The sequence below is a fragment of the Ornithorhynchus anatinus genome, chromosome 19 (genome assembly GCF_004115215.2).
Source record: "Ornithorhynchus anatinus isolate Pmale09 chromosome 19, mOrnAna1.pri.v4, whole genome shotgun sequence".
In the NCBI taxonomy this organism is placed as follows: domain Eukaryota; kingdom Metazoa; phylum Chordata; class Mammalia; order Monotremata; family Ornithorhynchidae; genus Ornithorhynchus; species Ornithorhynchus anatinus.
Window position 1 is genome coordinate 11,721,868 of NC_041746.1, and position 26,611 is coordinate 11,748,478.

General features: G+C 49.0%; 1 protein-coding gene across 2 annotated transcripts; it reads right to left on the bottom strand.

Moving 5' to 3' along the window:
- Positions 1-80: 80 nt before the first annotated feature.
- VASH2 (vasohibin 2) lies at positions 81-26,380 on the bottom strand. Of its 2 annotated transcripts, XR_005661083.1 has the most exons (9): positions 26,229-26,380; positions 25,171-25,638; positions 18,616-18,704; positions 16,155-16,211; positions 13,891-13,965; positions 11,393-11,774; positions 9,031-9,146; positions 2,968-3,136; positions 81-2,214 (listed from the first exon to the last, which is right to left on the bottom strand). XR_005661083.1 is itself a non-coding variant. In XM_001510847.4 (8 exons), exons 2-8 carry the CDS (start codon positions 25,444-25,446, stop codon positions 3,064-3,066), a joined length of 1,068 nt encoding a protein of 355 aa, XP_001510897.1. In that variant the 5' UTR covers positions 25,447-25,638; positions 26,229-26,379; the 3' UTR covers positions 81-3,063. The 2 variants fall into 2 exon arrangements, 1 of the variants encoding a protein (XP_001510897.1); XM_001510847.4 differs by having other exon boundaries at positions 81-3,136; positions 26,229-26,379.
- Positions 26,381-26,611: the final 231 nt, after the last annotated feature.

Consider the following 26,611-nt stretch of genomic DNA (forward strand, 5'->3'; position numbering starts at 1 on the left):
TAAACCAGTGTAGTCTGGTAAGAACTCTGGGGGCGGAAGCCACTATGCTCAGTTTTAAATAGGGGAAAGAAGCCCAAACCTCCAAGCCATTTTTTATTAAAGTTCCATGCTGGGTATAAACATACAAGTGATGAGAAAAAGCAAAATGTGAAACATGCATCTGTTGGTATTCCCTAAAATACCATTGTACAAGTTTGCGTTTACCTAGAAAAATAGTCACTGAAACAATCACAGTTTTTCTTAAGGATTTTCAAAAAATGCATTTCAAGAACAGAGTCCAAAGAATACACAAGCTTGATTGTACTTCAAAAAAAATATACAAAGTTTCACAGAGCTACTCAGTTTAAAAAGGCTTCAGATTAAAGTCTGGATAAAATTAAAAAAAGGCTCAAGTTACTGATACTACCTATCAAAGTCCTTATTGAATAATTGATTTAAAAAAGTAAAATATTCATGATCTGTAAGAATTAAATATTTTCCCAAAATCAACTGTACTCAAAACAGCACAAGAGTAAAGTGAAAATTAGTTTCTGAACCATTAAAACTTTGCATGAATTTCCACGACATTGGTTTAAAGTTGAAAAGTTTTCTCTAAGCTGATTGTGTTTCACAGGGTTATAAAACATTTTTATACTTTAAGCAGAAGTTGATTGGTTATAATAGAGCAAAGCATAATTTTTCAAGTTTCCTGGCCTATATAATATTTTAAAATATAAATGAGTGAAGAAAAGAAGCTCTAACATATGCCTAGGTATGGGATTATAGTGATACGGTACTGAGACAGGCTTTTCACCAGGCTTCTCTCCTTAATGTTGAAAAGGAAATCCTGAGGGTGGGTTTTAGCCCATTGTCAGTCTTCCGCAGGAAGGAGCAAAATGTAATAGGAAATCAAAAAATCCTGACCTAGGAAAATTGCTTCTGAACACATTCTATGTCAGCTTTTCACTTGCTTTTGGAAAGGATTCTCAAAAGCGAGGGTGGGGTGGGGTGAGGAAGATTTAATTTCATGCAGTAATTCAACACTGTCAATTTCAAAAATGTTATCGGATTTACTAGAGCCATTGTTCACTCCTCTCACTTGTCTCATCTCCCTTCCTGGCTATTGATTCTATCGATCAGCAGATTATCTGCTTGCATGCCATTGAAATGATGGAGGCGAGATTAAAAATTACTTTAAAATTGGCTGACAGGAATTAAGAATAAGTGTTTTACCCCCACCCATCTTTTATAACCGTACAATGAATTTCATTCTTTCTAAAGACTCATTTCATTTAAAAAATTCCCACTTGAAGGGAGGGAGAGGAATGCCACTCCTGCATGGCTCAGTGCTAAATATAGTTCCATTCTGGTTTACTGTATATTCTCGTTTCTCCATCTCCCCCTTCAAATTCTGGCTGATAAAGCTACACCGGAGCTTTTCTACAAGGAGTCTCTCTGGCAGGTTTCCATTTTACCAGATTCAGACATCTCTATCTTTCTGAACAAAGGAAATGGGAGAGCAAGCTCTCGGCCTGCAATGGTTCAACGTCTGTTGAGTAAACCACCTCTTTATAGCCCAGCTTTTGTGCTCAGTTTATAATAACTCCACTGAGGGAGCAAACATTAGATGAGTACCCCAACACAGATCTTAAAGATGAGCACTTTATCTACATGCCCTCAGCCCAAGACTTCACTGGCCATAACCCACTACAACTTCCCAAGTTAAGGCCCAAAAGCTCATGTTGATATGTTCTCTGAGATCCAGAGATAAAAAGGCTGGGAAAGCTGGTGTGTGTGGGGGTGGTGGGGGTTAGCATACAAAAAACCTGATTATTTTTCTTACTGAACTCCATAGGGTCACTGGATCCTGATTCCAAAATGCATTCTGTCGAGTCCCTAGGGACCCATGGACTGGCTTCTGGAAGTAGGAGATCAGAAAGTTCACATTACATGTTTCGTGTCTGGTCTTAATATAAGACATCAAAAATTATCATCCCCACCAACAGCAGCGGTTTATCTATCACCTGGAGATGACAGATACATCCCCATCTCTGGGATGCCTGGTTCCAGGTGCCAAAATAGATCACATAGGGAGATAGAGATCTCCACGCCAACTCAGTTGACTGTGGCTTTTCTTTGTGGTTCCAGGGACATCACAAGGGGTTGTGGCTGCAATCCCAAAAACGCTGACACACCTCTACAGCCCTCTTGGATGCTTGTGCTTTCAAAGGAAGCCTGCAAAGTTGAAAAATTTGCGGCACAAAGTAGAAAAACTTGCTAGAAGTGTTAAAAATGTGTTCCCCCATGCCCACCCCCCAGCATATCAATCAGCATCTTTAAGTAAGGAAAAAAAGCCCATCCTGAAAATGATGTCCCAGGAGAGCATCAGTGCTTTTAAGAAAACACTCACATATTAAAAAAAATAATAATAATAATCTTAAAATGGTCCAGAGACAGAGAAGCTAAAGGGAAAAGATCCCTACCCAAATTCTGGGAAAGCAGTACAAGTCGGTTAGAAAAAACACAAAATACAGCCGAGTTTGCATATCTGTTTAAAAGGATACTGAGGTAATATTGACTGTAAAAGAAAAAAGAAAAGAACCCTGCCTCGGCTACTTTTATTGCTGAATGGGACATTAACACTGAATTGGAGTCAAACTTACTGTGTTCCAGCACTCTTCTAACAAAAGGGAAGGGAAGAGGAGACTTTACACCCATTTCCAAAGTCTGCCCACATAGCACATAGGCCCAAGCCAAGAAGCGGAAAGAGGTAAACGAACATATACCATGAAAAGCCTCCTCTCCCTGACACCCCAGGGGTCCAGCCCTTCCCCTCATCCTGGGGGGTTTGGCCTAGCCCTGACCAGGATTGATTTCTCGGTCTTGACTTTTTACGGTCGCCCCTCAGAGAACAAAAAAGGGAATGTACCCACCCACCCACTCAGTTTCTATTTCTAGGCAGATCTTTAAATAAATCCGCAGGCTCACAATAACCAGTCGAAGTTCCTGCCGGAGATGCCGCTGGCTGGGTAAAGTGCAGAGAGAAGCACCACAGGAGCCCTCTTGCTGGTCCGGACAGCTGAGCTAAATGCGGATTTGGTAGCCCACTTCATTCAGCGTGCTGAGATCTGGCCCCTTCTTGTCTGACAACGCAGGCCTGTGAGCCGGAGGGAACAGATGGAATTTAGGATCAGAAAACGCCAGATTTGCATCAAGGCTTAAAAGTCCCACGGAAAGCCCGGTGTAGACTGCAGGCTGAGCAGTGCCTCTCAGGGCCCTCGTCCTCTTCCGAGCCCACCACACCCCTGTGCAAGCCAGAATTCTGCCACCCGAGTTCTCTAGATACACAACTATAAAGGTTTTCCAGACATTCAGGGTCCAGAAAATCTATCTGGCTTCAATTACGTTCTGTTAGTTTTGTGCATAGAAGGCTTTTTGGGCTGAAAGATCCAGCTCAGAATGCATTTTTAGGCCACTGTGGCCTGACTAGTGGGCAGGTACCAGCTCAGGTGCTAGAAAGCCTGAAAGATTGACAGCAAAGTGAAGAGGTGTCTGTTACCACAACCAGCGAGTTTGGGGGGGAAGAGTGGCTCCGTCACGAGAGGGATATGGGCTCTGAATGCATCGCCCATTCCCACTGTGAGAACCACCTCTTATCTCCATGTTTGGAAGATTAAAATCAAGTCATGCTCTTTATATAAAGTCATGGAAAAAAGTCCCAGGCACTCGTATCTTTTAGTTCTACTGTCTGTCAACTAGGCCCACTCTATTTTCTTCTAAACTTGACTAATTTGTTTCCAGCCTTACTATGGAAGGTCTGTGTCAGTCAGCCTGGCTTTGGCCAGGAGAGTTGGGTGGATGGAAGCCAGAACTCCTGTCAGAGACACGGGGTCTGGAGGGTGTTGCCTCCCTCCTGCCAGCCCTCCCTCAGGTCCCAATGGAACCAGAATCCCTCAATTCCAAAGAGGATTATTTTTATGCCACACTAATGCCTGAGGGAATGCCTATGCTAGGGCGGAGCTAAATCAGGGCCGACTGAGGGCCAAGCTAGACAGTGCCCGGTCCTCCTTGGCTTCCTTCCATTTCCCTTCTCCAACACCCACTCCACAAGAGACAGTGAATTAGAAGTATTTTTCTCTTTGTTGATTGCCTGCCTTCTGCTTAGAAGAGACAGAGGAAAGACCTAAGTTCTCATTTCCTTACGCTTTTGATTGACTGACTGTTGTTCCTCTAACTCCCTCACAGGCACTGAGTGTTTCCCCTCCCCGCATATAGAGGATAGGTCTTCAACTCTTAGGGCTTCCATTTCCCTCTGGGCAGGCTTCAGGTGAGGCCCTGTGTCTGGGGTTTTACCAGAGGCAGCTGGGGGCTTTGAATCACCTTTCTGTCAAAATGTAGGCCCAGAGAAGGTAAGTGACTTACCCCGAGTCACACAAGCAGGTCAGATGCAGACCTGGGGCTAGAACACAGTTCTCCTGACTCCCACACCACCCGAGTGAGGCCCTATGGACACAGTTCCATAGGAGGTGCAGACAGCTAGGTGAAGGGTCACAGGAAATCCAATCCACAAAGCCAGGATATAATATGGCTTCCCCCAGGAGCCTGGGACAGCCAGTCAAATACCAGGAGTGACTGGCCAAACTGACTGGCCAAACCGTGATGCTCGCTGGTCACCATCCAGAAGCTGCCTGGGTCTTTGAATGGAAAGGTGAGTCTGCACTGAACACACCACGTCCCTAGTCAGCATGTCACTCGGGTCCCTCCAGGGGAACGGACCTCTTAGGAGGGCAGGCCACCTGGCCCCACCATTTTCGTAACTCAGAGCTTAGGGAAGGGAAGCCTCCAGAGTACTGTAACTCGCTATTCTCATCTCTTACCTCTTGGCCTTAACTGTAAGGGACAGGCAGCCAGATTAAGGCCATGACATGGACTACCTCCTCCATATTTAGAAGAGCTTGCTGGATCCCAAGCCCCTCCCCACTCATTCACTGGGACAGGAACTAGGTCAGAGTGAAATCCAGACTATGCTTTGATGGGCTGGGGACAGGGATGAGGTAAGGGGGAGGACAGAGGGGACAGAAAGCCAGCCCTTGGGGCAGGAGCTCTCATTCAAGGAACCACACCTCCAAGACCAGCACACACCTCTCCCTCCCACAGCCGCAAGCAGTGGCCTGCTTCCCCCGCTGCAAACCAGCTGACATCTGCTGACACCCAGCCGGCCCCCAACCTGCCCTTCCATCTAGAGGATCCAAGCTGAGACCCGGGACTGGGGAAGTCCCAGGCAGTGGCGACAAGCATTTCAAGGGCTGAAGCCGCCTCCATCTGCAAGGAGCCAGGGTCCACACCGTGAGCCAATCCCCCTCTGGTAAAATAGGTCAGCCCTCAGGAGGCTCTAGAGTTTTCAAACACCCTCCCTTTAGAGTCCTGTCCAGGCCGGCACCAGGGCAGGTGAGGCCACAGCCTGGGCACTGAGGACTGGTTGGTACGCCCATTCCAGATCCCCTCAGGAAAGGGTGAGGCTGGGCCCCCCTGCCGGTGGGACAGTAAGGGTGCCACCTTGGTTAAGTGCAGAGAATCACGAGTCCATGGAAGCCATGTGTTCCTGCAGGTCCCAGAGGTCCCATTCCCATTCTCCCAGGGGAGAAACAGTGGCCCTCAGGTTCAGAGATTTATCCAAAATCACCCGGCAGGCCAGAGAGGAGGTCATGTCCTGACCTCAGCTCTGAGCTCTTCCCTCTTCCCCAGTGTTAATTAGTGTGGTCTGTGGGCAGGTAGCCCTGACCACCCCACCGCTCCTGACAGTGCCAGAGACTTCCACCTTTGCAGGAATAATCATTGTGCTGTTTCTAAAGTTCTCACTATGGGCAAAACAAGTGTACTAAGCGCTGGAGTAAATACAATACAATCAAATCAGAATCCCTGTCCCATATGGGAGAGAAGAGGTATTGAGTCCCCATTTTACAGATGAAGAAACTGAGCCTAGAGAAGTGAAGTGTTTTGCCCAATGTCACATAGCAGGCAAGTCTAGAGCCAGGATTAGAAGCCTAGTCACCTGACCCCCCGGCCCATAGTCTTTCCACTAGGCTCATTGCTTCTCTAAGGTGAGGTCTCCACTCTGGGTCCCTTCTTTGGATGCACAGATGGGACCTAGTCTAAAGGTGACACACTGAGGGGAGAAGGGTAAAGTCCTCCTTCCACCACAGAGGCGGCCTGCAAGCTGCTTGTCACAAAAGTGGGCCTACGGCTGAGAGGAAGGCACACCACTGTTACCTTGGTTCTCTGCTAGAAAACCTCACTGAGGGCAGTGAGCAGAAGGGGCAAAAATGGAAATAGGGAACTCGAGGGGGTGGAGAAATTAGCATCTTTAGTTGGGGGCCTCAGCCCCCTTTTTTCACAGCTGAAGCCCAGCAGTTGATGACCTGCCCCGGTTCAGCTGACACCCTTACCGCCACACACACCCCACCAACCCTGTAAGTGAGCCTCCTGGAGACCACCCCTTCCCAAAAGGAACATTTGTTCCACTTGGACAACTGCAGAAGGAGAGACAAGAATCTACAGCTGAAAATAGCCTGGGTGGAAGGAAAGGGAGGAGGGAGAGAGGGGTCAATCCCAGAACCACTCTAGTCGACCAGTCCTACCAAAGGGCTGGAATGCCACCGGATAAGCCTCAGCCACTCAGTGACGTGGTCTTGGAGGGAAAATCGTCCAGCAGCTGCTCATTCCAGAGGTGTGATGGGGTCCCAAACCAATTTAGAAATGACCGGATGTCCCTCAGGGATGCTGAGTAACACCACAAACATCCCACCATGGCTTCCCTACAGCCTCACATAGACACACACATACTTACTCTTTCTCTCTCTCTTTTCCTCCCCACACCTTCCAGCACCCTGGGCATAAAGTACCCTTAAAACTATATCTGTCACTTTCAGATATTCAGTCAGAGCCAATAACTTCACCTAAACCAAGGCAGAAACTATAACCTTGCCCAGAGCCCTAGTCAGATCCTATCATAATAATAATAATCATGGTGGTATTTGTTAAGCACTATGTGCCAAGCACAGTACTAAGCTCTGGGGTGGATGCAAGCAAATTGGGTTGGATAGAGTCCCTGTCATTCATTCATTCAATTGTAATTATTTAGTGCTTATTGTGTGCAGAGCACTGTCCTAAGCACTTGGGAGAGTACAATACAACAATAAACAGGCACATTACCTGGCCCTTGTGGAGCTCACAGTCTCAATCCCCATTTTACAGATGAGGGAACTGAGGCACAGAGAAGTGAAGTGATTTGCCCAAGGTCACACAGCAGACAAGTGGCAGAGTCAGAATTAGAACCCATGACTCTCTATAAACCACACAACTGACTGTGGTGGTCAGACCCTACAGGCATCTCCTCTATCCCTGGTAAAATCTTATAATCCTGCCACATAATCCTGACTAGATTCCATAACCCCTTCTGACTAGGTGCAAATTGGGGCTTCAACATCTTCAGGATTTCCCCTCGAGGGCTAGCTGCTGTTTCTGGCAAAGCTAATGTTTATTGATGACTAAAGATGCTGTAGTTACTTTGATTCTTCTGGTCATCAAACATATCTTCCCAGCCACCTGCTTCCTTCCCCAGGCTCAGCAGTGCCCAGGGGGGAATAAAAGGGATGGGTTCCGCATTCTTTAGCATAGGCCTGGCTGAAAATGTCCTTCTCTGTAGGAGCAGAGGTGCCTACTCCGTGGAGGGTGAAGGAAGCGATGGCTTCCTCTGTTTCTGGAGCTGGCCAGTCAGCCTTGCTCCTCCTAAAGCTCTGACAAGTCCTGAGAGTTTTCAATCTGGGCTGAAAAAGCCCAAACCGGAGACTTCCTGGCCTGTTAGCTTTTCAAAATTTGCCTCCTCCCAATCCTCATCACCTAAAATCCCTATCTCCTATCCACCTCCCCACTCAAAATGATGAGTTTGGCATCCCTGCCTGGGAGGGTGAGACAGGGTCTGTGGGCAGGGCTCATTTCTTTCAGGAGGAAGCCATTTCCTTCACTACTGGGCAGTGTCGCTGACACCCGGATGATTCATTACTAATACAAATAATAAGTCACCCCAGGCCTCATTCTGCTAGAGGTGATGAGTTGGTCAAGATGGAAATTGCATTTGACCCAGTGAGACCTAAACGATTCTCAAGGCACCAGATTCAAAACCTGCTTCCCCATTCTCACTCCCTCCGAAATACCTATTCCTCCTGGTCCAGGTTCAGGGCCAGCACTAAGCCCTGGGGACCAGCCTGCAATTCACCTAGCATTTCCCTCCTCCCTTCTCCAGGAAGCAGATGCTAATGGGTTGAAGGAGGCGTGTTTGCAATCCAAAGGACAGAAAGCAGCAGGGCCCTGTGAATAGAGCATGAGCCTGGGAATCAGAAGGACCTGGGTTCTAATCCTGATCTGCTACTTGTCTGATGTGTGAGCTTGAACAAGTCACTTAACTTTTCTGTGCCTCAGGTACCTCATCTGTAAAGTGGGGATTAAAGACTGAGAGACCCAGGTGGAACAGGGACTGTGTCCAACCTGATTAGTTGGTTATCCCAGTGCTTAGAACAGTACCTGGCACATAGTAAACATGTAACAAATCCCATAAAAAAAACCCTGGACACCCAGGAGTGACATTTTAGCTCCTTCTTTCTTGCTGAGAAGGCTGGGCATGGTGGTCTAAAAACTCCCCTGCTATGATCACAAAATAAATGTGACAGACACACAAAGAGGAAGGCAGAAAAAGAGAGAAGAAAGAAGAGATACTGGAGTTCCAGGAAGATGAAGGCTCACAGAGACTTACTACTACTGCTGCACCACATGGCGCTGAGGTGCCATGGTCACATTCATGGCCACCTCCACTATGACCATCTTCCCCACAGCCCCCTCCAACATGGCCTTTTCCAACATGGCCACCTACCTTCACAGTGGTACCTCCTTCGTCCTGCCCCATTTGGTTAGGACAGAAGCATCATTCCACTGAAGGCAGTGTGGGGAAGAGAGGGTGGAGGCCCAAGAGAGGACAGCAGGTTGACTGTAACTTACGATTTGTCTCGCCGGCCGGTCCGCCTTGGGGGACTCACTGGCCTCCTCCGGGGGGACAGTGACTTGCCACGACTTCTCTCTCTGATGGGCGAGTGAGCACTACAGGGTTTCAGGAGCTGAGGAGAAAACAATATCAAGATTACAGGAATCAAAATCTCCTGGAAATTTTACGCCTCCACCAGAGCGGCCCCTGCCTCTGAGTCCACAGAATTCTCCAATTCCCAGAGAGGGAGAGGCCAAATGAAAACTGATTTTAATGTGTCTCCTAAGCAAAACGGTAAACTCCTTAAGGACAGGGATCATGTCTACTCATTCTGTTGTATTCTCCCAAGTACAGTGCTCTGCACACAGTAGGTGCTCACTAACTATGATCCATTGATTGATGATTGATTGATTGAAAGTGATCACCCAGATCTCAAAACTCCAGCCAATTATTCCAGCCAATATTCTGTCTCTGACAGAGACAATATGAAGCCTGGAGGAACAGGACTCCTGTCATCTGGGGCTGACCTGAGCTGCTCTAAGCTGCTCCCTTTCCCTGGAGGGAGACCTTGGGGGAATACCCTGGTGGGGTTTAGAAGGCCTCATTTAAAATGTCTCCCGTCCCTACTACACCAGCCAGATTGCTATCAGGCCTCTCCCTGAGACACAGCATGGCCTAGTGGAAAGAGCAGGGGACTGGGAGTCAGAAGACCTAAATTCTAATCCTGCTGTGCCTGCAGTGGTAAATCACTTAAAAAATTCCCTGGGCCTAAGATTCCTCACCCATAAAACTGAGATAAAATATCTGTCTCCCTCCCTCTTAGACTGTGAGCTCCAAATGGAATAGGGGCTGTGTCTGATGATCTTGTATCTAGTCCAGTGCTTGGCCCATAGTAAGCTCTTAACAAACAGCACAATTATTATCATTTAGGTTTCCCAGGTTAGCCCTCTCAGAGGCCTCCCTTATCTCTAATCTCCACCTACAATAGTAGTAATATTATTTATTAAGCACACATTGGGTGCAATCCACTGTACTAGGGCCTTGGAACATGCAAAACAAAGAGGCGGCATGTTCCCTGCCCATAAGGTGCTCCCATTCTAGTAGGGGAGATAAACATGAAAATAAATGACCGAGAAAGCGGGGAGAGTCTTGAGGAAGCCAAGCCCTCTCCACTGGCTCCAGGCAGCCCTCAGGAGAGCCTCGTGCCTGGGGCCCAGGGAGCAGGAGGGGACCTGATCTTCCCAGCCAGGCAAGAAGCAGAGGCAAAGGTTAGGAGGATGGCGATGGGAGCAGCCGCAGCAGCATCAGCTGCGCACTGAAGGCTCTGCCACGTCAGTGCACCAGACCCAAAGCCAGCTCTTCTGCCTTAACTGAGTGCAGCATCTGCTAGAAGCCGAGGCCTGAGTTGACCTCTGTGGGGTGGGAGTAGGCGGGAAGGCTACAGCCCGAAGATGAGAATGGTGAGCCAAGCAGCAGCAGGCTCACCCTTTTCCTCCAGAAAGTTTCTGGGCAGAACCACAATTCAAACTGACCCCATAAGTTTCCAAATCAGGAAATGAGGGATATAATACAGAAAGCTAACCTGAAAAATTAAAACACAAACCATCCCATATCCAGGTGGGATCCAAACACACAGGCATCAACTCCATGGGATGAAGGGGTCCAGTGCCCCTACGGGCTTGACACTACAGGAGCAGAACTAGCCCCTCAGTCTTTTAGACAGGGCAAGCAGCCAATGCTGGCCTGGCTTGCCCTTTGGAGTCAGAAAAGGGCCAAAGTGCAGTAGGGTCCTTCCTGGACCGTGGTACCTCTGGCTCAGCTGGCCGGTCCTGGATGCCCTGAGCTGTTAATGCTTGGTAGTTGGGCAGGAGGGGCAGCAGTACCAGGGTGGAGGTTGCAGATGGGATGGCCTTCCAGCCTCATTCCACCTATCCACCCTACCCCATCTCCTGGACCCTCTTCCCCTCCCACCCCAGTGGCAGAGGTCAGGGGCAGGGACTTTCTAAAGGAGGCATCAAACCCCCTTCTTACCTGTCTATGCCCCCTAGCAGAAGGATTAGGGGATATCAGGGCAGTGCCCCCAACATGAGGTCATTTGTGGCAGGTATCACAACAGCAGCATTTGCGGCGCCTTGATGAGTAAGGTGCCCTATAATAATTGTGGTATTTGTTAAGTGCTTACTATGTGCCAGGCACTGGATACAAGCAGCAGGTTGGACACATGCCCTGGGCCACCACAGAATGGAAACTCTCGGAGGGCAGATGCCTGAATCACGGGGAGAGTCTGTATGGTGCCTACCATGTTGTGGGGCTCAAGGAACATCAAACCAGAAAGTCACACTTCCCAGCTAACCCAGCCACCCCACTCCACGTACCTACCTTCATTCTCAGATCCCGAGCATATTTCTCTAGCTCCTTCCGGATGTCGGCCCTCATCATCTTGGCCACGTTGAGGACCAGCTGCTTCCACTCAATGGGCTGAAAGCTGTGTGGCTCATGGGGGACATAGAGCCCGATTTTGACCTTTTTGACTGTGTGCAGATATTTCTTGTAGGAGTCTTCGAAGTCAAAAACGAGGTCGCTCAAAGTCCGAAAGGTCAGGGGCTTGTCCATCAGGTCGGACCTTCTGCTCATGCCCAGTGAGCCATAGCGACCGTTGCAGTAGATCCCAAGCACCACGTGGTGAAAGTAGTTCCCTGAGAAGTGGGTTTTAAAGCTGATGGGGAATCGCTCAACCGAAGGCTGCCCGTTGGTTAGGTATCTTCCAAGGTCTGAATTAAGGAAACGGGATCGCCTGGAAATCCTGAACACCAGAGACTCCTAGGTGGGCAGAGGTAGCTGGGTGACGTTCACCCAGACAGAGATGGGTAAACAGCACAATTATCACCTCCCACGTGATGTTTCTATTGTACTCTCTCAAGCGCTCAATAAATACTATTGAATGAAAGCTCTCAGTACAGTGCTCTGCGTACAGTAAGTACTCAATAAAAATGGCTGATTGGTCTTCTCAAAGTCCTGGCAACCTGACAGTTCTAAGATTTCAAGAAGCGGGGTTTGGGTAAACAACAGAACTGAGAGGTGAGTGGCTCATAAGTGAGTCAAATTTACCTGCAAGATTGTTGTCTGTTGCCAAAAGTCACCCTAAGACAAAGATTTCCATGCACTGTGGCAGGCGAAAAGACACAGGCAAAGCAAATCTTTCCAGCAGCCTAGAGAGCCAAGGGCCCACCCCTGATCCAAAGCTTTCAATCAAGCCTGCACTCCTGTCCCCACAGATGCTGGGCCCTTCTGCTCAGGTGGTCAAATTCCCTAAGCAACTACTTTCCCGGGAGCTCAACAGATCGTTGCTCCCGGAGCTCACCTTGCTCTCTGGGAACAGAAAGCCTGGGCCTTCTGGCTTCAGTCCTGCAGCTTTAAGCACACTTCTCTGACTCAGGGCTACAGGGTCCTAATGGAAGGAACCAGGCCTTTACCTTCTCCTCCTCCTTCCTGGCCCCCATATTTTGACTATGACATTGCTCATGAGCACTTCCCCAGAGGGCAGGCAGGCAGGGTAAATACTCATTAGCAGTACAATTCAATCATTCAATCACATTGCTTACTGTGTGCAGAGCACTGTACTCAGCATTTGGGAGAATACAATGTAACACTATAAGAGAGTTGGTAGGCACATTCTCTGTCCACAAGCTTACAGTCTAGAGGACTCAATGCCCACATAGTGAGCTTTCTGATGGGGGAGAGGGAAAAGGAGGAGAGGAACATGGAAAAGAACCAAGTGTTACAATGGGTCTGGTGACAGAGTCAGAGGGGAGAGAAAGGTTTGGTAATGGCAGCTTGACAGGCTTGAGGATGACCCAGGTGCAGTCAGGCCACAGACACCCCAGCGCTGGTGACCAAAGCCCTGCATAGTCCAAGTTTAGAGCATGCACACAGAGCACTTGCTCTTGCCCAGATGCGACTGAACAGCTGTGGTTCCAGGCATAAAAGTGTTTTCCTTCAGAGAACCACCTGCTCCCTTTCCCTGCAAAACAACTCCTGGCTTTTTCAGGAATGTGTGTTGGGGGGGCGGGGGAGAGGATTGTTGTCTGTCTCACCCTTTTAGACTGTGAGTCCGTTGTTGGGCAGGGATTGTCTCTATCTGTTACCGAACAGTACATTCCAAGCACTTATTACAGTGCTCTGTACACAGTAAGCACTCAATAAATATGATCTAATGAATGAATGAATGAATGAATGAATGGATGGATAAGCTGTGGCCATAACAGTCAGTCTAAACTATTTTCTGAAAGGTAGGTACACTGGCCACATCAGGTGTGAGTAATCTTGGTAAATGGAGGGGCAAGGAAACAGGGACTGAGGAAAAACTCAGAGAGAACAGCGCCACATCCTTCATGTTGGAGCGATACTAGTAAAAGGATCTGGAAAATTAATTTTATCTACTATTATCCAGAAAATTCTGGTCCAAAATACTCTTTCACTTGAAATAGCTGTATTTTGGGAAGTTGAATTCTTTACAAAATTTGCCCCTGCATAAACCACAAATAAATTCATTTTAGCCAGAAAACCTAAGCTGGGGAGAGGGGTTGGGAAGAGGGGACTGGAAGAGGCAGTAAGGGAGCTTCTTTCTCCTGGCCTAATGCTCTGTCAAAACTTAAAAGAAAGGCATCATTGCAGTGCTGGCTACGTTAGATTGGGTCTTTCAAATAAAGGAAAGGAAAATGCTAAGCCTTAGCTAAGCTTACCTCCAGAGATAAAAGACATTGCTATGTTTTACCCAGGAAATGTAAACCTGCTGACCTGTACTTGATGTTTTTACCATAATCTTTGGAGTTGACTTTGTTTCCTTTCCTCTGGAGGAAGGTGTGAGTGAAGGATACATTCCCAGAATGACTGCTTCAAGGCATTTGATAGGTAAGGACTCCCGGGTCATCTCCTTTGCGGTTTCCATTAATCTGCAGGACAAAGGACAGCAGAAGGTTTTTTTCTCTGTAATGCCTCTACCAAAGCAACAGGCCTCGTCCTTGGGCGGGAAGGGGAGTGAGAGGGAGAGTATAAGAGGATCAGGACAGCTGTGATTACCAGGCCACACCAGCAAATGTTAAACCCAAGGAAGCTCACTAAAGAAAAGATATTTGCTGGCAAAATGCTAATGAAAGCTCTGGCCCAGCAAACATGACCTAATATGGCTTTGTAAGCCTAGCAAGAACTAAAACTCACTATCCAAAAATGTGAAGAGGGCCAACAATGAAATGACAGCCAAAGTGGCTGCTTCAGACACGAACTTACATGTGTGTGTTTGTGCATGTGTGTGTGTGCATGTGCAAACACACAAAGCTGCGGAGTCTGCTTCTTGGGAGAATTTGAAGAGAGGGGCAGACAGCTAAGTCCCTAGGAGGGTGTGACTGTAGCCCTGCCTGCAGGCAGGAGGATGGCCAGGATCCCTCGGAGACCCAATGATTTCTTGAACTCTCACAGGCTCTATTGATGCCTCCAGATACTCCTGTGGAGTAAGGTGCTTTCCTGATTGAAATCTTAGTTGGGAAGTTTCCCTCCACCACCACCCAGTAACTTTCATTCATTCAATAGTATTTATTGAGCGTTTACTATGTGCAGAGCACTGTACTAAGCGCTTGGAATGAACAAGTCAGCAACAGATAGAGACAGTCCCTGCCGTTTGACGGGCTTACAGTCTAATCGGGGGAGACGGACAGACAAGAACAATGGCAATAGAGTCAAGGGGAAGAACATCTCGTAAAAACAATGGCAACTAAATAGAATCAAGGCAATGTACAATTCATTAACAAAATAAATAGGGTAATGGAAATATATACAGTTGAGCGGACGAGTACAGTGCTGAGGGGATGGCAAGGGAGGGGGGGAGGAGCAGAGGGAAATGGGGGGAAAAGAGGGTTTATCTGCGGAGAGGTGAAGGGGGGTGGTAGAGGGAGTAGAGGGAGAAGAGGAGCTCAGTCTGGGAAGGCCTCTTGGAGGAGGTGAGTTTTAAGTAGGGTTTTGAAGAGGGGAAGAGAATCAGTTTGGCGGAGGTGAGGAGGGAGGGCGTTCCAGGACCGCGGGAGGACGTGGCCCAGGGGTCGACGGCGGGATAGGCGAGACCGAGGGACGGTGAGGAGGTGGGCAGCGGAGGAGCGGAGCGTGCAGGGTGGGCGGTAGAAAGAGAGAAGGGAGGAGAGGTAGGACGGGGCAAGGTGATGTAGAGCCTTGAAGCCTAGAGTGAGGAGTTTTTGTTTGGAGCAGAGGTTGATAGGCAACCACTGGAGTTGTTTAAGAAGGGGAGTGACATGCCCAGATCGTTTCTGCAGGAAGATGAGCCGGGCAGCAGAGTGAAGAATAGACTGGAGCGGGGCGAGAGAGGAGGAAGGGAGGTCAGAGAGAAGGCTGACACAGTAGTCTAGCCAGGATATAACGAGAGCCTGTAGCAGTAAGGTAGCCGTTTGGGTGGAAAGGGTGGATCTTGGCGATATTGTAAAGGTGAAACTTAAGTTGGAGTGAGTATTCTCCATTCCCTCCTGAAATAAAATTAAACTGCACATCAGGAATTCGCCTGATCAGCGGAAAAAGCCTGAGACTGGAAGGCAGAGCTGGCTAGCTGAGTGTCCTTGGGCACGTTTCTTAAGTTCTCTGTGCCACAATTTACTTATCTGTAAAATGGGGGTGATGCCTGCTCTTCCTACCTCTTAAACAGTGAGTCCCAACTTATTGTTCAAGATGTTGAACGGGTTTATGTGACTTGGGATGCATGGGAATTACCCTAGCCAAGCTAGTCTTGATATATTTTTTTTTGTTTTCCATTTTAAAATGCTTTCTTAGATCATGCTTCAAGATCAACCCACTTCCTAATAATTACAAGTTAGAAATGGCTTCCCAAATAAAGAAACAAACAAAAAAGAACTACAAAGTGCTTCATTATAAGTAAGGTTTGTTCAGTGTTAATATGTCTGTCAAACTCTTGAATCAGGTTCCAGAAGAATAAAAGGCTGGGACTCTAACTAAATTTTCTAATAATAAACCAAGCAGCAGCTGTAACCATCATACTCTTGGTCCACCAAGTTTGGCCAACACTAGCGTCCGTGTATAGGGTTGGCTGGTCCAGGGCATCAGAGAGAAGCCCCACTGCACTTACCCACTTAGAGGTCTGGTTTTCCTAATTTCAAAGAACTGGGTTCCCGTATGATTGTATCTGTGTGGCATTGGTCAAGGAAAGCATCGATGGTGAGGCTGCATCCCTGGGAGGAAGTGACGATATCCTTTGTGCACTTAGCTCATGGAAACACAGAAGTTGAACAGCACATCAACGGTTCTACTACTACAAGTGACCCAAGGGAACACCGGCGTTTTGCAGTTAAGAAACCGTTCCCTCAGAATTTTGACTTTGGCTGTACTGCCCAATTGCCCAGAGGCTGCTCGAAGTACACACAACTACAACCTGCTCCCTCAAGATGTGGGGTCTGTGGCAAGGGTCAACTTGTCACACATTTTCCTCAGCTGGACCACTCTTTCATTTCAATACTAAGGTACTATGTTGGCTCCTAGTAGCATGGATCACCTATACCTACTCTTTTGTTTTGTGTTCTCCCATGTGCTCACTACAGTACTCTGCACTCAGTAAGTGCTCAATAAATACCATGATTGACTGATGATTGATTATGCTAGGAGGGTAACAAATTAAGCTCCCAACATCTCACACAAGGTGACGTTTCAGGCAGTGACACTTCTGGGGCTTGAGGCAGAGGTGGGGGGAGGGAGGTGGGGCTGAGACAGAGACAGTGGGGAGAGGGGCTTGAGGCCGAGGCAGGCCACTCCTCCCTCCAAAAATGAGCAGGTCAGTGGGCCCAAGACAGTTAATGCGGACCCCAGCAGAAACCCAAATCCTAATCCCGCTTCCATTGCCTCCACCCTTCAGGGGCTGATTTCCGGTTGTCCAGACCCGTGCTATCTTTTGTTTGTTCAGTGAGAGAACTTGTTCTCCCCATCTAGACTGTAAGCTCGTTATGGACAGGGAAGATGTCTGCTAACTCTGTTGTACTGTACTCTTCCAACTGCTTAGTAAAGTGCTCTGCGCATAATGAGTGCTCAGTAAATACCACTGATTAACAGAGGTGGAGAGGAGGCACACTCCACCAAGAGCTCAGAGGAAAGGATTAAAAATTAACTATTAACTAATAGTTAAGGGAAGATTTTGGGACTTGGAAGATTTTGGTTTTCCCTGCTCTCCCAGCAGCCCATTAGCAGAGGGAACCCAAAAGAGGTGTCAGACAGCTTGAAAACTTGCCCGGGATCTGAAGAAATAATAAAATCAACCTTCCCTCAAGGGGATACAAAGTTGAACCTAAGACTGAAGCATCTCGGAAACACAGAGCCCTCTAGAAGCCAACAGAATTTCATAGGTCTTGCCCTCACGATCCCAAAAGAGGCTATGTGATTTCCTAGGAGCCAGGGAGAAAGCCTCTGGACTGGGGTTTTCAGGAAATCTGGGCTTTAAAGGGTCACTGGATCAGCCTGTGAAATCCAGAGAAATGATCACACATTCCCTTGCGATGTGCTTCATGAAGGCCAGATTGCTTCAAGTTCAAAAACAATAAGTCATGCGTTTACCAAAGAGTAAGTTGGCCAAAGCAGTTAAAGAAATGGCTCTGCAAACCGTGCTAAGGCAGGAAGATAAAGACCAAAGGCCTCAACAGATATACAAAAGAACTGTTTGACCACGAAAGAGAAAATTCTGGGCAGACAACCGGAGGTCATAGGGATGAATTTCTGGGGGAGGCCATAGAGACGGACTGCTGAAGACATTTGAGAGAACAATAAACCACCCCCTATCCTGGATAGTTTATACATTCCTTACTTTAGGATGGAATGTTGTGCCAGCCTCAGCAGCTGAAGCCTTCACGGTGGCAGCTGTTGCAAGATGTAGCAAGATTGGCCACCCAGAAGTATGTGTCCCTTTGGAAGAACTGGCAGAGCAATGGGTAGATCACCCTAGCTCAGCTCCCATTCATTCCTCCTTCACAGCTCAGGGTTTTGACCCCTCTGGCAGCTAAATGCTTCATCTCCATTTGGATGCTGTACTAGTATGAGGGAGGGGGCCTCCTGATTGGTCCAGGAGTCCATGCAACAGATCCTGCTGCCCAGAGGTATCAGCAGACCTGAGCACACCCCTACCCTTACCCTGACGCACCCACCTGCCCAGCTCCCAAAACACTGCCAGCCCTGCTCCCTGATCCATGAAGGAGGAAGGAGGCATAGGAGATTTTCCTCTATCACTCTTTCATTCACCCAAGGACCCAGCTTTCTCCTGGCCCACATCACCCCAGCCTGTGAAGAGATCTGGACTTGCTCCATTCCTCCAGGGGAATTGCCCCTAGCCCTCTGACCTAGGCTAGCATTTATTATAGGTATCCCTAGGCATCAATTTAAATGAAGTGACCCAATGGCAGGTAAGGTGACAGGGACACTCAGAGGCCTAACAGCTTTGATCTGTCCTCACAAATCTCCCCAAGGGCTGCTACAGCAGGTGGATCCTGCTTGCTTTACACTTGGCCAAACATGCACCCAACACGCACTGAAGCTTCCGACAAGAAGGATACTGAAGCGTCTTCATATAATTCTGGATTGCCTGCAGCCAGTCCGGGATTGCCATAGACACCTTGTAGTTTGGAACTGGTGGTACTGAAGGCTGAAAATAAAGAAAGATATTTTAAGTGGGAACTTCTGGGAAATATCTTCCAGGGCAGGAACTGGAATAAGGCAGGTGGAGGAACAGAAAAAGCTTGAAATTTGTTTCACCATCCCAAAGAGAGGGGGAGTGAGAGGGAGAGAGGCTAGGTTTGTGGGTTCCAAGGAAGGGGGTATGGGAAAAGGGAGGTGGGTGGGGAAGCAGAATCAATCAGTGGTACTACTTACTGAGTGCTTACTGTGTGCAGTGTACCATACTAAGCAGTTGAATCCAAAGCATTTGGTTTCTCCACACTAGAAAAAATGATTTAGTTCAGGGTAATCAAATCCTGCTTTTAGATTCAGTCCAATGCTTCTGAGCATGAACTTCAGTTTTCATCATTAGCTTCATCATTAAGGAAAAGTGGGGAGAGGGCAGATCAGCCATCTTTGTTTCAGGGCTGATAATGGGGGAGAAGGGAAGTGGCTGCCTGAAAGAGGAGCAAATTCAACGCACTCCACCCAATCTTCGCTGGGTTTGCCAAGACCTCCAGGTCCCATCCCCATCCCAAGGCATGAAAGAAGGTAAGCCCATCTCCCTCAGTGCTCTTTTTCAGTCTATTTTCCTCATCACATGGACTTTTTGCAGGGTCATCTCAGTAACAGGCAGAGGTGTCTCCACACACTTCAGTCAGTCAGTCAGCCAGCTAAAATTAAAGTGCTTATTGAGTGCAGAGTCCTGAACTAGATTGGCATTGTGGGGAGTCACAGAGGAAACAGAAGGTGGTACCTGCCTTTGAGGATTACAATCTAGGAGTGAATCAGAGCCTCTGACTGAATTAAGGTTATCAAACTCAGAATTACTGGGTCTGGAAGTGACCCCACCACCCAAAACACACACACACAATTCTGCCCAGAGGGCATGATTAGAACTCAGATCTCCTGACCCCCAGTCCTATGCTCTTTCCACCACACCACACTGTTTCTGATGCTTCTCCTGGCTTGAAACAGGGAGTGTTAGGGGCCTTAAAGGGCTCCAAGTCTTTCTGAACCTGACCAGATATTAGGAAGCCCTGGTTCAGTCTGGCTTGTCATACTCAGGAGCGCTACTACACAGATAGGGTCCAGTCCACCAGAACTTTACAACTCAGCTCCAACAATGCTTGGTTGGGCTGGGCCTAGTGCGGGGGGGGGGGGGCAGAACCTTCCTAGTCAGAGGCCAAAGCCCCAGAAAAGGAAGTGGGCCTTGACTGGCCCTAACCTGTTTCTGTAACCTAACCCTTAGTCCCCCTGGAGGGCAGGGAGCCATTTGGTGAAAAAGGTGGTAGGATACCCTGAGTAAAGTCCCTTAGCTATAAGCTCCTTGGGCTAATTCCAACTGTAAAACAGATTAGATGATGTTCAAAAGCTTACTCTGGGGGCAGCTGTGAGAAGGAAACTCTTACTGGGAGAAACTGAATCCGGCAAAGCAGAAAAGGCATTTGGAAAGCACTGTCTCTGAGATCCTGGATTGGGAAACTGCTAGAATGTGAAGCTGAAGTGACACTTCAGAGCCTAATCTAGAGTGCTTTGCCAGTCAATCTCCAGGCACCCGGAGCTGTCAAAAGGGCAAAAGTCTTTAAATTCACATGAGGGACTGCCTGGCTCTCTTGCTGCACTGTCATTTGCCATCTGTTATTTACCAAGCTTTTCAGAAAAACACAAGCAATGCCTATTAGTGGGTCAGACCAGTGGTCCACTAAGCTCAAGATTCTGTCTCTGACAAGGACAGCAGGATGCTTGGAAGAGCCATATGATGGTTGCCCTCTTTAAAATTGATCTTGTTGTTTCAGCAAATAACCTTTTATTTTTCTCCCCACATTGTTAACTTTACCGCTTGCCCAAGTTCCCTGGCCCATGATTTTAACCAAACCCCTTGTGAACCTACTGGTTTTAGGTTTGCCCAATTTCCTGAGGTACCAAATTCCATGTTTACCCCTTGCTGCTTGGCACTGTACCAACTCCTCCTCCCACACCAGCTTCTTTTCATGGCCTTAGCCCTACCCAGGGCCTACCTGGGGTCAGAGAAGAAGTTGCAGGGCCCGCAACTGCAAGGAATTTCCTTTCAGGGCCCACTTCAAAATCCCATTTGCCATCAGCACCCTGCCATCATTCAAAATGGATTTGGGCTCTGGCAATACCAGATTCTTAGCTAATGTTCTGTTCCCTTGAAAGGTCCACCTCCGTAACAATCCCTAAGGAGCTTAATCCACCTCCAAGGACCTCTACCCCCTCACACCCAGAGGTCAGTCATTGAATCTGTCATGCACAAGTGCTTTCTGGGGTTCTGGGATCCATATCCTGGGTATTTGGGTTTCATGTTAGAGAATAGATAAGGTCTCTACCCTCGAAAAACTTACAATCTAAGACAAGGCAGACATATAATCAACATAAATATGCACTTATTAATAATAACACTAATAAAAATTGTGGTATTTGTTAAGCGCTCACTTTATGTCAAGCACTGTTCTAAGCACTAGGGTAGAAGGAAGATAATCTGATCAGACAGTCCCGGGCCCATACTGGTCTTTCTCAAGCACTTACTATTGGCTAAGTGATGGGATAGATACAAGATAATCAGATCAGACCTGTTCCCCATCCCACGCAAGGAGAGCAGGGGATCTTATCCTCACTTTATAGAAGTCAAGATTGAGTTTGGGGGAGGTGGAGTTGCTCATGGGATTGCGGTGGTTGGGGTTAATGGAGCAGGGCTTCCTGAAAGAAGTGGCCAGGATTGATGGTAAGGAAAGAATAGAGAACAGTCAGAAAACTGTTCCATGCAAGTGTCTCGAAGAGACTGTCAGAGGGACGAGGGAGCTTAACAACCAGAAAACGTGTAGGAGCTGATGGCACCCTATCTCCTTAACATAAGTTAAAGCACAGTAGCCCATCAGAGACTGGTTTAAAGGGTCAAGAAAGAAGGACCTCTCCTTCTTGAAGCCCCTCGGCTGGCCCTATCTCTCCCGCCTGGAGGAGAGACTTTTGCGGATGATGTATTCATATTTCCATAGAGCCAGATGTGGAGGATTTGGGGTGGGTGGAGAGAGGGGAAATGGGAATGACCTCATCTCAATACAATTTATATTGATGTCAGTAACAACAGGCTGGGAGTCAGACCTAGAAGGTACTTAAGTCTTAGGCTGGCTGAATCCTGGGGACTGGGCTTAATTTGAAGTCTGCTGTCATAATCAACTTGGGGAAAAAGTTAGAAAAAAGGAATGAAAGCTCTCCCGGTCATCTCTTCAAATTAGCCCTCTCAGGGTTGGGAAGACTGCAATGTAAAACGGAGAGAAGGGTAGATGGAGTCCTGAGTTCCTGCTGACTTGACAGCCAAAGATCAGGGGCAGGCTGGGGGGGTGGGGCGGGAGGCGTAAAAGGACTTGGAAAGCAAGGAACAGAAGAGAGGGGTCAATCTGTCTTCCTGAGCAGGAAGTGATGGTTAGACAGGCTTCAGGAACAACTACAAATAGAACTCTATGCTGATAGGCTAGCCTAGATAGGCTTCAAGTCAAAAGCAAGAAAGGGTAAATCTGCGTGCGATCAAACAGGCACTGAAAAGCCATGAATTGCATAATCACCAGCACTTTCCCAACATTCCAACACCTAGCCTGCTGGGACCCTCAGCTGTGGCACTGATCCATTAGAGTACTTCAGCTGTAAGCATCTCTCTGGCCAGCTGCTTCCAACATCCAGCCCCACAAAGAGCTGGTCCTTGGAACCAGTGAGCTCTTGAATTTTGGCCTGAAATTGGATGGGAAAGGGCTCTAGAAGATTATCAGTCTAGACCAGCATCTTAAATACTACAGAAAATAATGCCGAAAGAACCCACCACTCCAAGGGGGCTACTGGGGCTCATACATCATATCTGAGATCCTGGACTTGTAAACTGCTGTGATGGGGTTTAAGTCTCTAATGAGTATCTGACCCATCTTGCTCCTGTCATCCAGAGCTGGCAAAAGTCACAGAATTTACATACATGGCTGCCTGGCTTTGTCACTGCACCATTATTTGCCTTATGGACATTATGTTTTTCCTAATCAGACCCTACCCTAGGCCCAAGGGGTCTTTCCTGATGATCAGCACTGCTGGGGCTAAGATGAGTTCTCCTTCCAGCAGTCCTCTGTGGCCTCTAATGCTAATTGAAAGAGAAATCCAACCAGGGCCTAAGGGAAGGGTCATCTTTCTAAAATCTCCCCCTGGCTCCCAGCGCCCTCCACCCCCATCTAATCAAGGCTTACTGCTTGAGGGTGAGGTTCCCCCAGAGAATTCCCAATTAGATTACAGCAGAGAGGGAGAACTCAGTTGACACAAAGGGAGCAAGTGAGCAAACCATGAGATGGGACAAGATCAGGCAAGAGAGGCATCTAGGGCCAGGCTCCAAGCCCTTTGATCTTGCCCAACGCAAAGTGACCTCTCAGGAAAATGTGAGGAAAAATGAGGTTGCGGCAGAGCCGGTTGTGAGTAGCATTGTGAGATGGCAAGGTTTGAGGAGAGAAGAGCTCCAGGGAATCCTCAAACCTTTATAAAAGCAAACAAAAAGAAAGAAATATCTTCATGCCTCCCCAATACTCAACTCCACTCCCCAACCCCCGGGAGAGTTAAGAAGAGAAGAACTGGGAGCTGAGCGACCACTGACTTAGGAGATAATTTCTACGTAGCCTCAGTCTGTAGCCAGCAGAGAAAGTCTGAAGGTGTGTGGCACAGGCTGGCAGTCTGATAGCAACTGACTTCGGGCCACAACTGGCACCTACCAGTCAATTGTATTTATTGAGCGCTTACTATGTACACAGCATTGTACTAAGCACTTGGGAAAGCACAAAACACCAATAAACAGACACATTCCCGGCCCACAGCGAGCTTATGGTCTACCAAAAAGCAGCAGAGAAGCAGAGTGGCAGGGAAGAACTGAACAAATGTTACCAGGCTAGGTAGGACTTGAAAGAATGAGTGAAACAGTGACCAGAACAAAAAAACAAAACAACCAAACATTTGAGGGGAGCGAGTGGAGAGGAGCTGGAGCAAGAGTCAAAGCAGCAGAGCAGACTGCAGACAAATACACATCCACCACTCTCTCAGATAGATGTCACTGTTCGAAGCATGAATATGCCCCAAAAGAGGACAAGGTACCGACGAAAGAGAGGAACAGATATTCTGAGCTTCCAGTTTAGAAGCTGACCTCAGTGTGTGGCCTTAAGGGACAGGAGGACCACTACTTAACTGAACTGTAACATGGGAGATGAGGACTGTGCCAGCCCTAAAAAGGGCAAGACCCAGCCTACCACAGATTCCCCTGTTAGAGCCAGGCATTCATTCCCATGAACGCCTCCCACGCGGACTATGGGACGCCAAGAGTCCGGCCCCAAAGGAATAATTCATTCATTCAATCGTATTTATTGAGCACTTACTGTGTGCAGAACACTGAATAGTGGCTCTGGAGTCACAACCGAGCCTCCAGGTTAGCCTTGATCTAGTACTGATTCCTTTGATAGCCAAATGCTCAGGTGCCACCTCAATCGCTTCAACCCGAAGCCTCCGCCGGGTTACGGCTCTGCGGGCTGAAGAGCAAGCAACACGGGACATGAGCCAGAGCTGAGGCCCGGACCTAAAAGTGTAAGAGATGCAAGAGTCATTTGCTCCCGGAACTCCTGGGGCTTTACTAATGGTGTAAAATGTGCCTTTGTGCACATACAGAACAGCTAATCACTTGCAGGGAGGGTTCCTCCCACTGGGCCCTTTAAGAGGGAGCCCAGAGACCTAGCAGGGAGTTGGAGCAAAACAAAGAAAGCCAAATAAGCCCATTCCCTACCAGAAGAAAAGGGGCATCTTGGCACATGGGCCCTGGGGATACTTCTCCCTCCTAGTTGGAAAAGGAAAGGTTGTGCAGCCCCCGTGCTACTCCATTCAGAAGAAACCCCTTCTTGCGAAGTCCCTTGTTTTGAGACAAATCGAGGACAGAAAGGAACCCGGCCCCTCCTCGATTTACAGACATGGTCCTATCACTTGTCCCTGCTCATACAGACACATAGCAGGTGGTGAACTGAGGCATTCGTAGTAGAGTCAGTACTCTGAGATAAATGCTGTCACAACAGCGATAAATGCTGACAGCAGAGAGGAAGTCACTCAACTCTGGAAATCCTGCCGGGAGAGAACTGAATTCCTTTGCATCCTGACGGGGGTTTGACGTCCCAGAACTGCTTTTACTTGACTTCCCTCCCCACACCGATCCCTTCCCTACTCTGCCAGGGACAAGGGCAGCCACTAGAGGTTAAGTGCACAGGAAGCTTTGATTTGAGTGTGGAGGTTTTGCAAAAAATGAAGGAGGAAGGGTGAGATGGGAAAGAAATGCAGCCTTGTCAGAGTGAGAGGATTCGGAAGACCTCTCCGCAACCCCGTCTCAGTCCTGGAATCTGAGGTCCCCTCCACCAGGCTCAATGACCGACGCTACTTACTTTGGCCAGGAAGGCAGCGTTCCTGATGGCCTCCACCATCTCAGGGCCCGCCGGGTGCACCTTGGTCACGTGCAGCCACATGCGCTCCCAAGTGTGGTTGTCAATGGGGAAGCCGCTCTTGTTGACGTGGAAGAGCACCCCGCCGTCTTTGTCCTCCTCCTCGGAACCTCCGTTGCTGGCTAGGCACACGGGACGTGCGTGGGTGCTCCTTGACCGGGCCCCTTTGGCTCCCTTGGGATGGGGGCAGTGGTGGGTGTTGGCTGTGGACCCCGTCATGTTGTGCTGGTTCAGCGAGAGGCAGGGGTGGTGCACTGGGTTTGGGGGCGGGGGTGAAGGGCAGAAGGTGTGTGAGCGGGTGAGTGGGAGCACACAGATCAACGATCCGGTGAGGAGGTTTACTCCATATCACTGTCGCAGGAAGCTGGCAACGGAGAGGCGACTTGACTGGACTTCAGTTACGTATGGAGCCTAAAAATCAGCAGAGAAAGCACGCATCGTCAACCGGAGTCCAAGTGGGGAGGGCTTTGTCGGGGACGGGGAGAGCTGTGTTCGTTTTATTTTGTACTAGGCTTCCCGGCTCCGCATCGGCACCCCTCCCTACACCTTCTGAAACTGACAGAAGCGGGTCGGGACTCGGAGCTCCAGGGAATGGCCCTTACTCCGCATCTGCATCTTGAACGAAGAGGGGCGCTTTTGCCTCTGGCAAACCACCACCCTTGGCATTTTCGCAAGCGCGTGCCCATCAGAAACGGGAATTTTGAAAAAAAAAAAAAAAAGAAAAAGACACGGCACAATAAAAGCCGGCAGCGCAGAGCGACCGAGGCGAGCCGCTTCCCGCCCCGCGGTGCAGAGGCTGCTGAGGGGCGGGCGGCGGATGGGACGGCGCTTTAGAGCCCCAGCCCCGAAAAAGCCGGAGCCTCGGCCGTCGGGGTGGCCGTCACCGGGTGACACCTCCCAGGTCCCGGCGGGCGAGGGTGGTCCCGGGCCGGGCCCCCTCCGTGGGACCCTCCTTCCCTCCCGCAGCCGGGCAGGGCCCTGCCGGCTTCCCTGGCTCTTACCTTGGGGCGGCGGGGTTCATTGCAGCGAGGTGTTCCCCGGGGGCTGGGCCGGCTCCTGCTGCGGCTTCCTCTGCCGCCGCCTCGGTCCCTGTTCCATTATGGAGCGCTCCTCTGTGACATCTGGGCACGTTAGCCGGCGGGCGCCGCCATCCTGGGGGCTCGCCCCATTGGCCGCCGCAACAAAGAGGGGCGGGGTCCGGGGCCCGCCTCGCTACAACCGGCCCGGCCCCGGAGCCCCCATTGGGTGGGCGCGGAGCGGGAGGGAGGGAGCGGGGACCCGGGCCAGCCACGCCAAATCCCATCGCCTTGGTGCCCGCGGGCCTGGGCTTCGAAAAGAAGCGGGGGGGGGGCGGGGGGAGAAGGCAGCTTGCCTGCAAAGGGGA

What these genes read in the sequence shown, in the direction of transcription:
- VASH2 (XM_001510847.4), bottom strand. Translation starts at nt 25,446, where the DNA reads ATGACGGGGTCCACAGCCAACACCCACCACTGCCCCCATCCCAAGGGA. An exon ending in AATTATATGAAGACGCTTCA is followed by an intron (nt 16,212 to 18,615) that starts GTATCCTTCTTG and finishes AATGCCACACAG; the next exon opens with ATACAATCATACGGGAACCC. An exon ending in CTCGGGATCTGAGAATGAAG is followed by an intron (nt 9,147 to 11,392) that starts GTAGGTACGTGG and finishes TTTTCTCCTCAG; the next exon opens with CTCCTGAAACCCTGTAGTGC.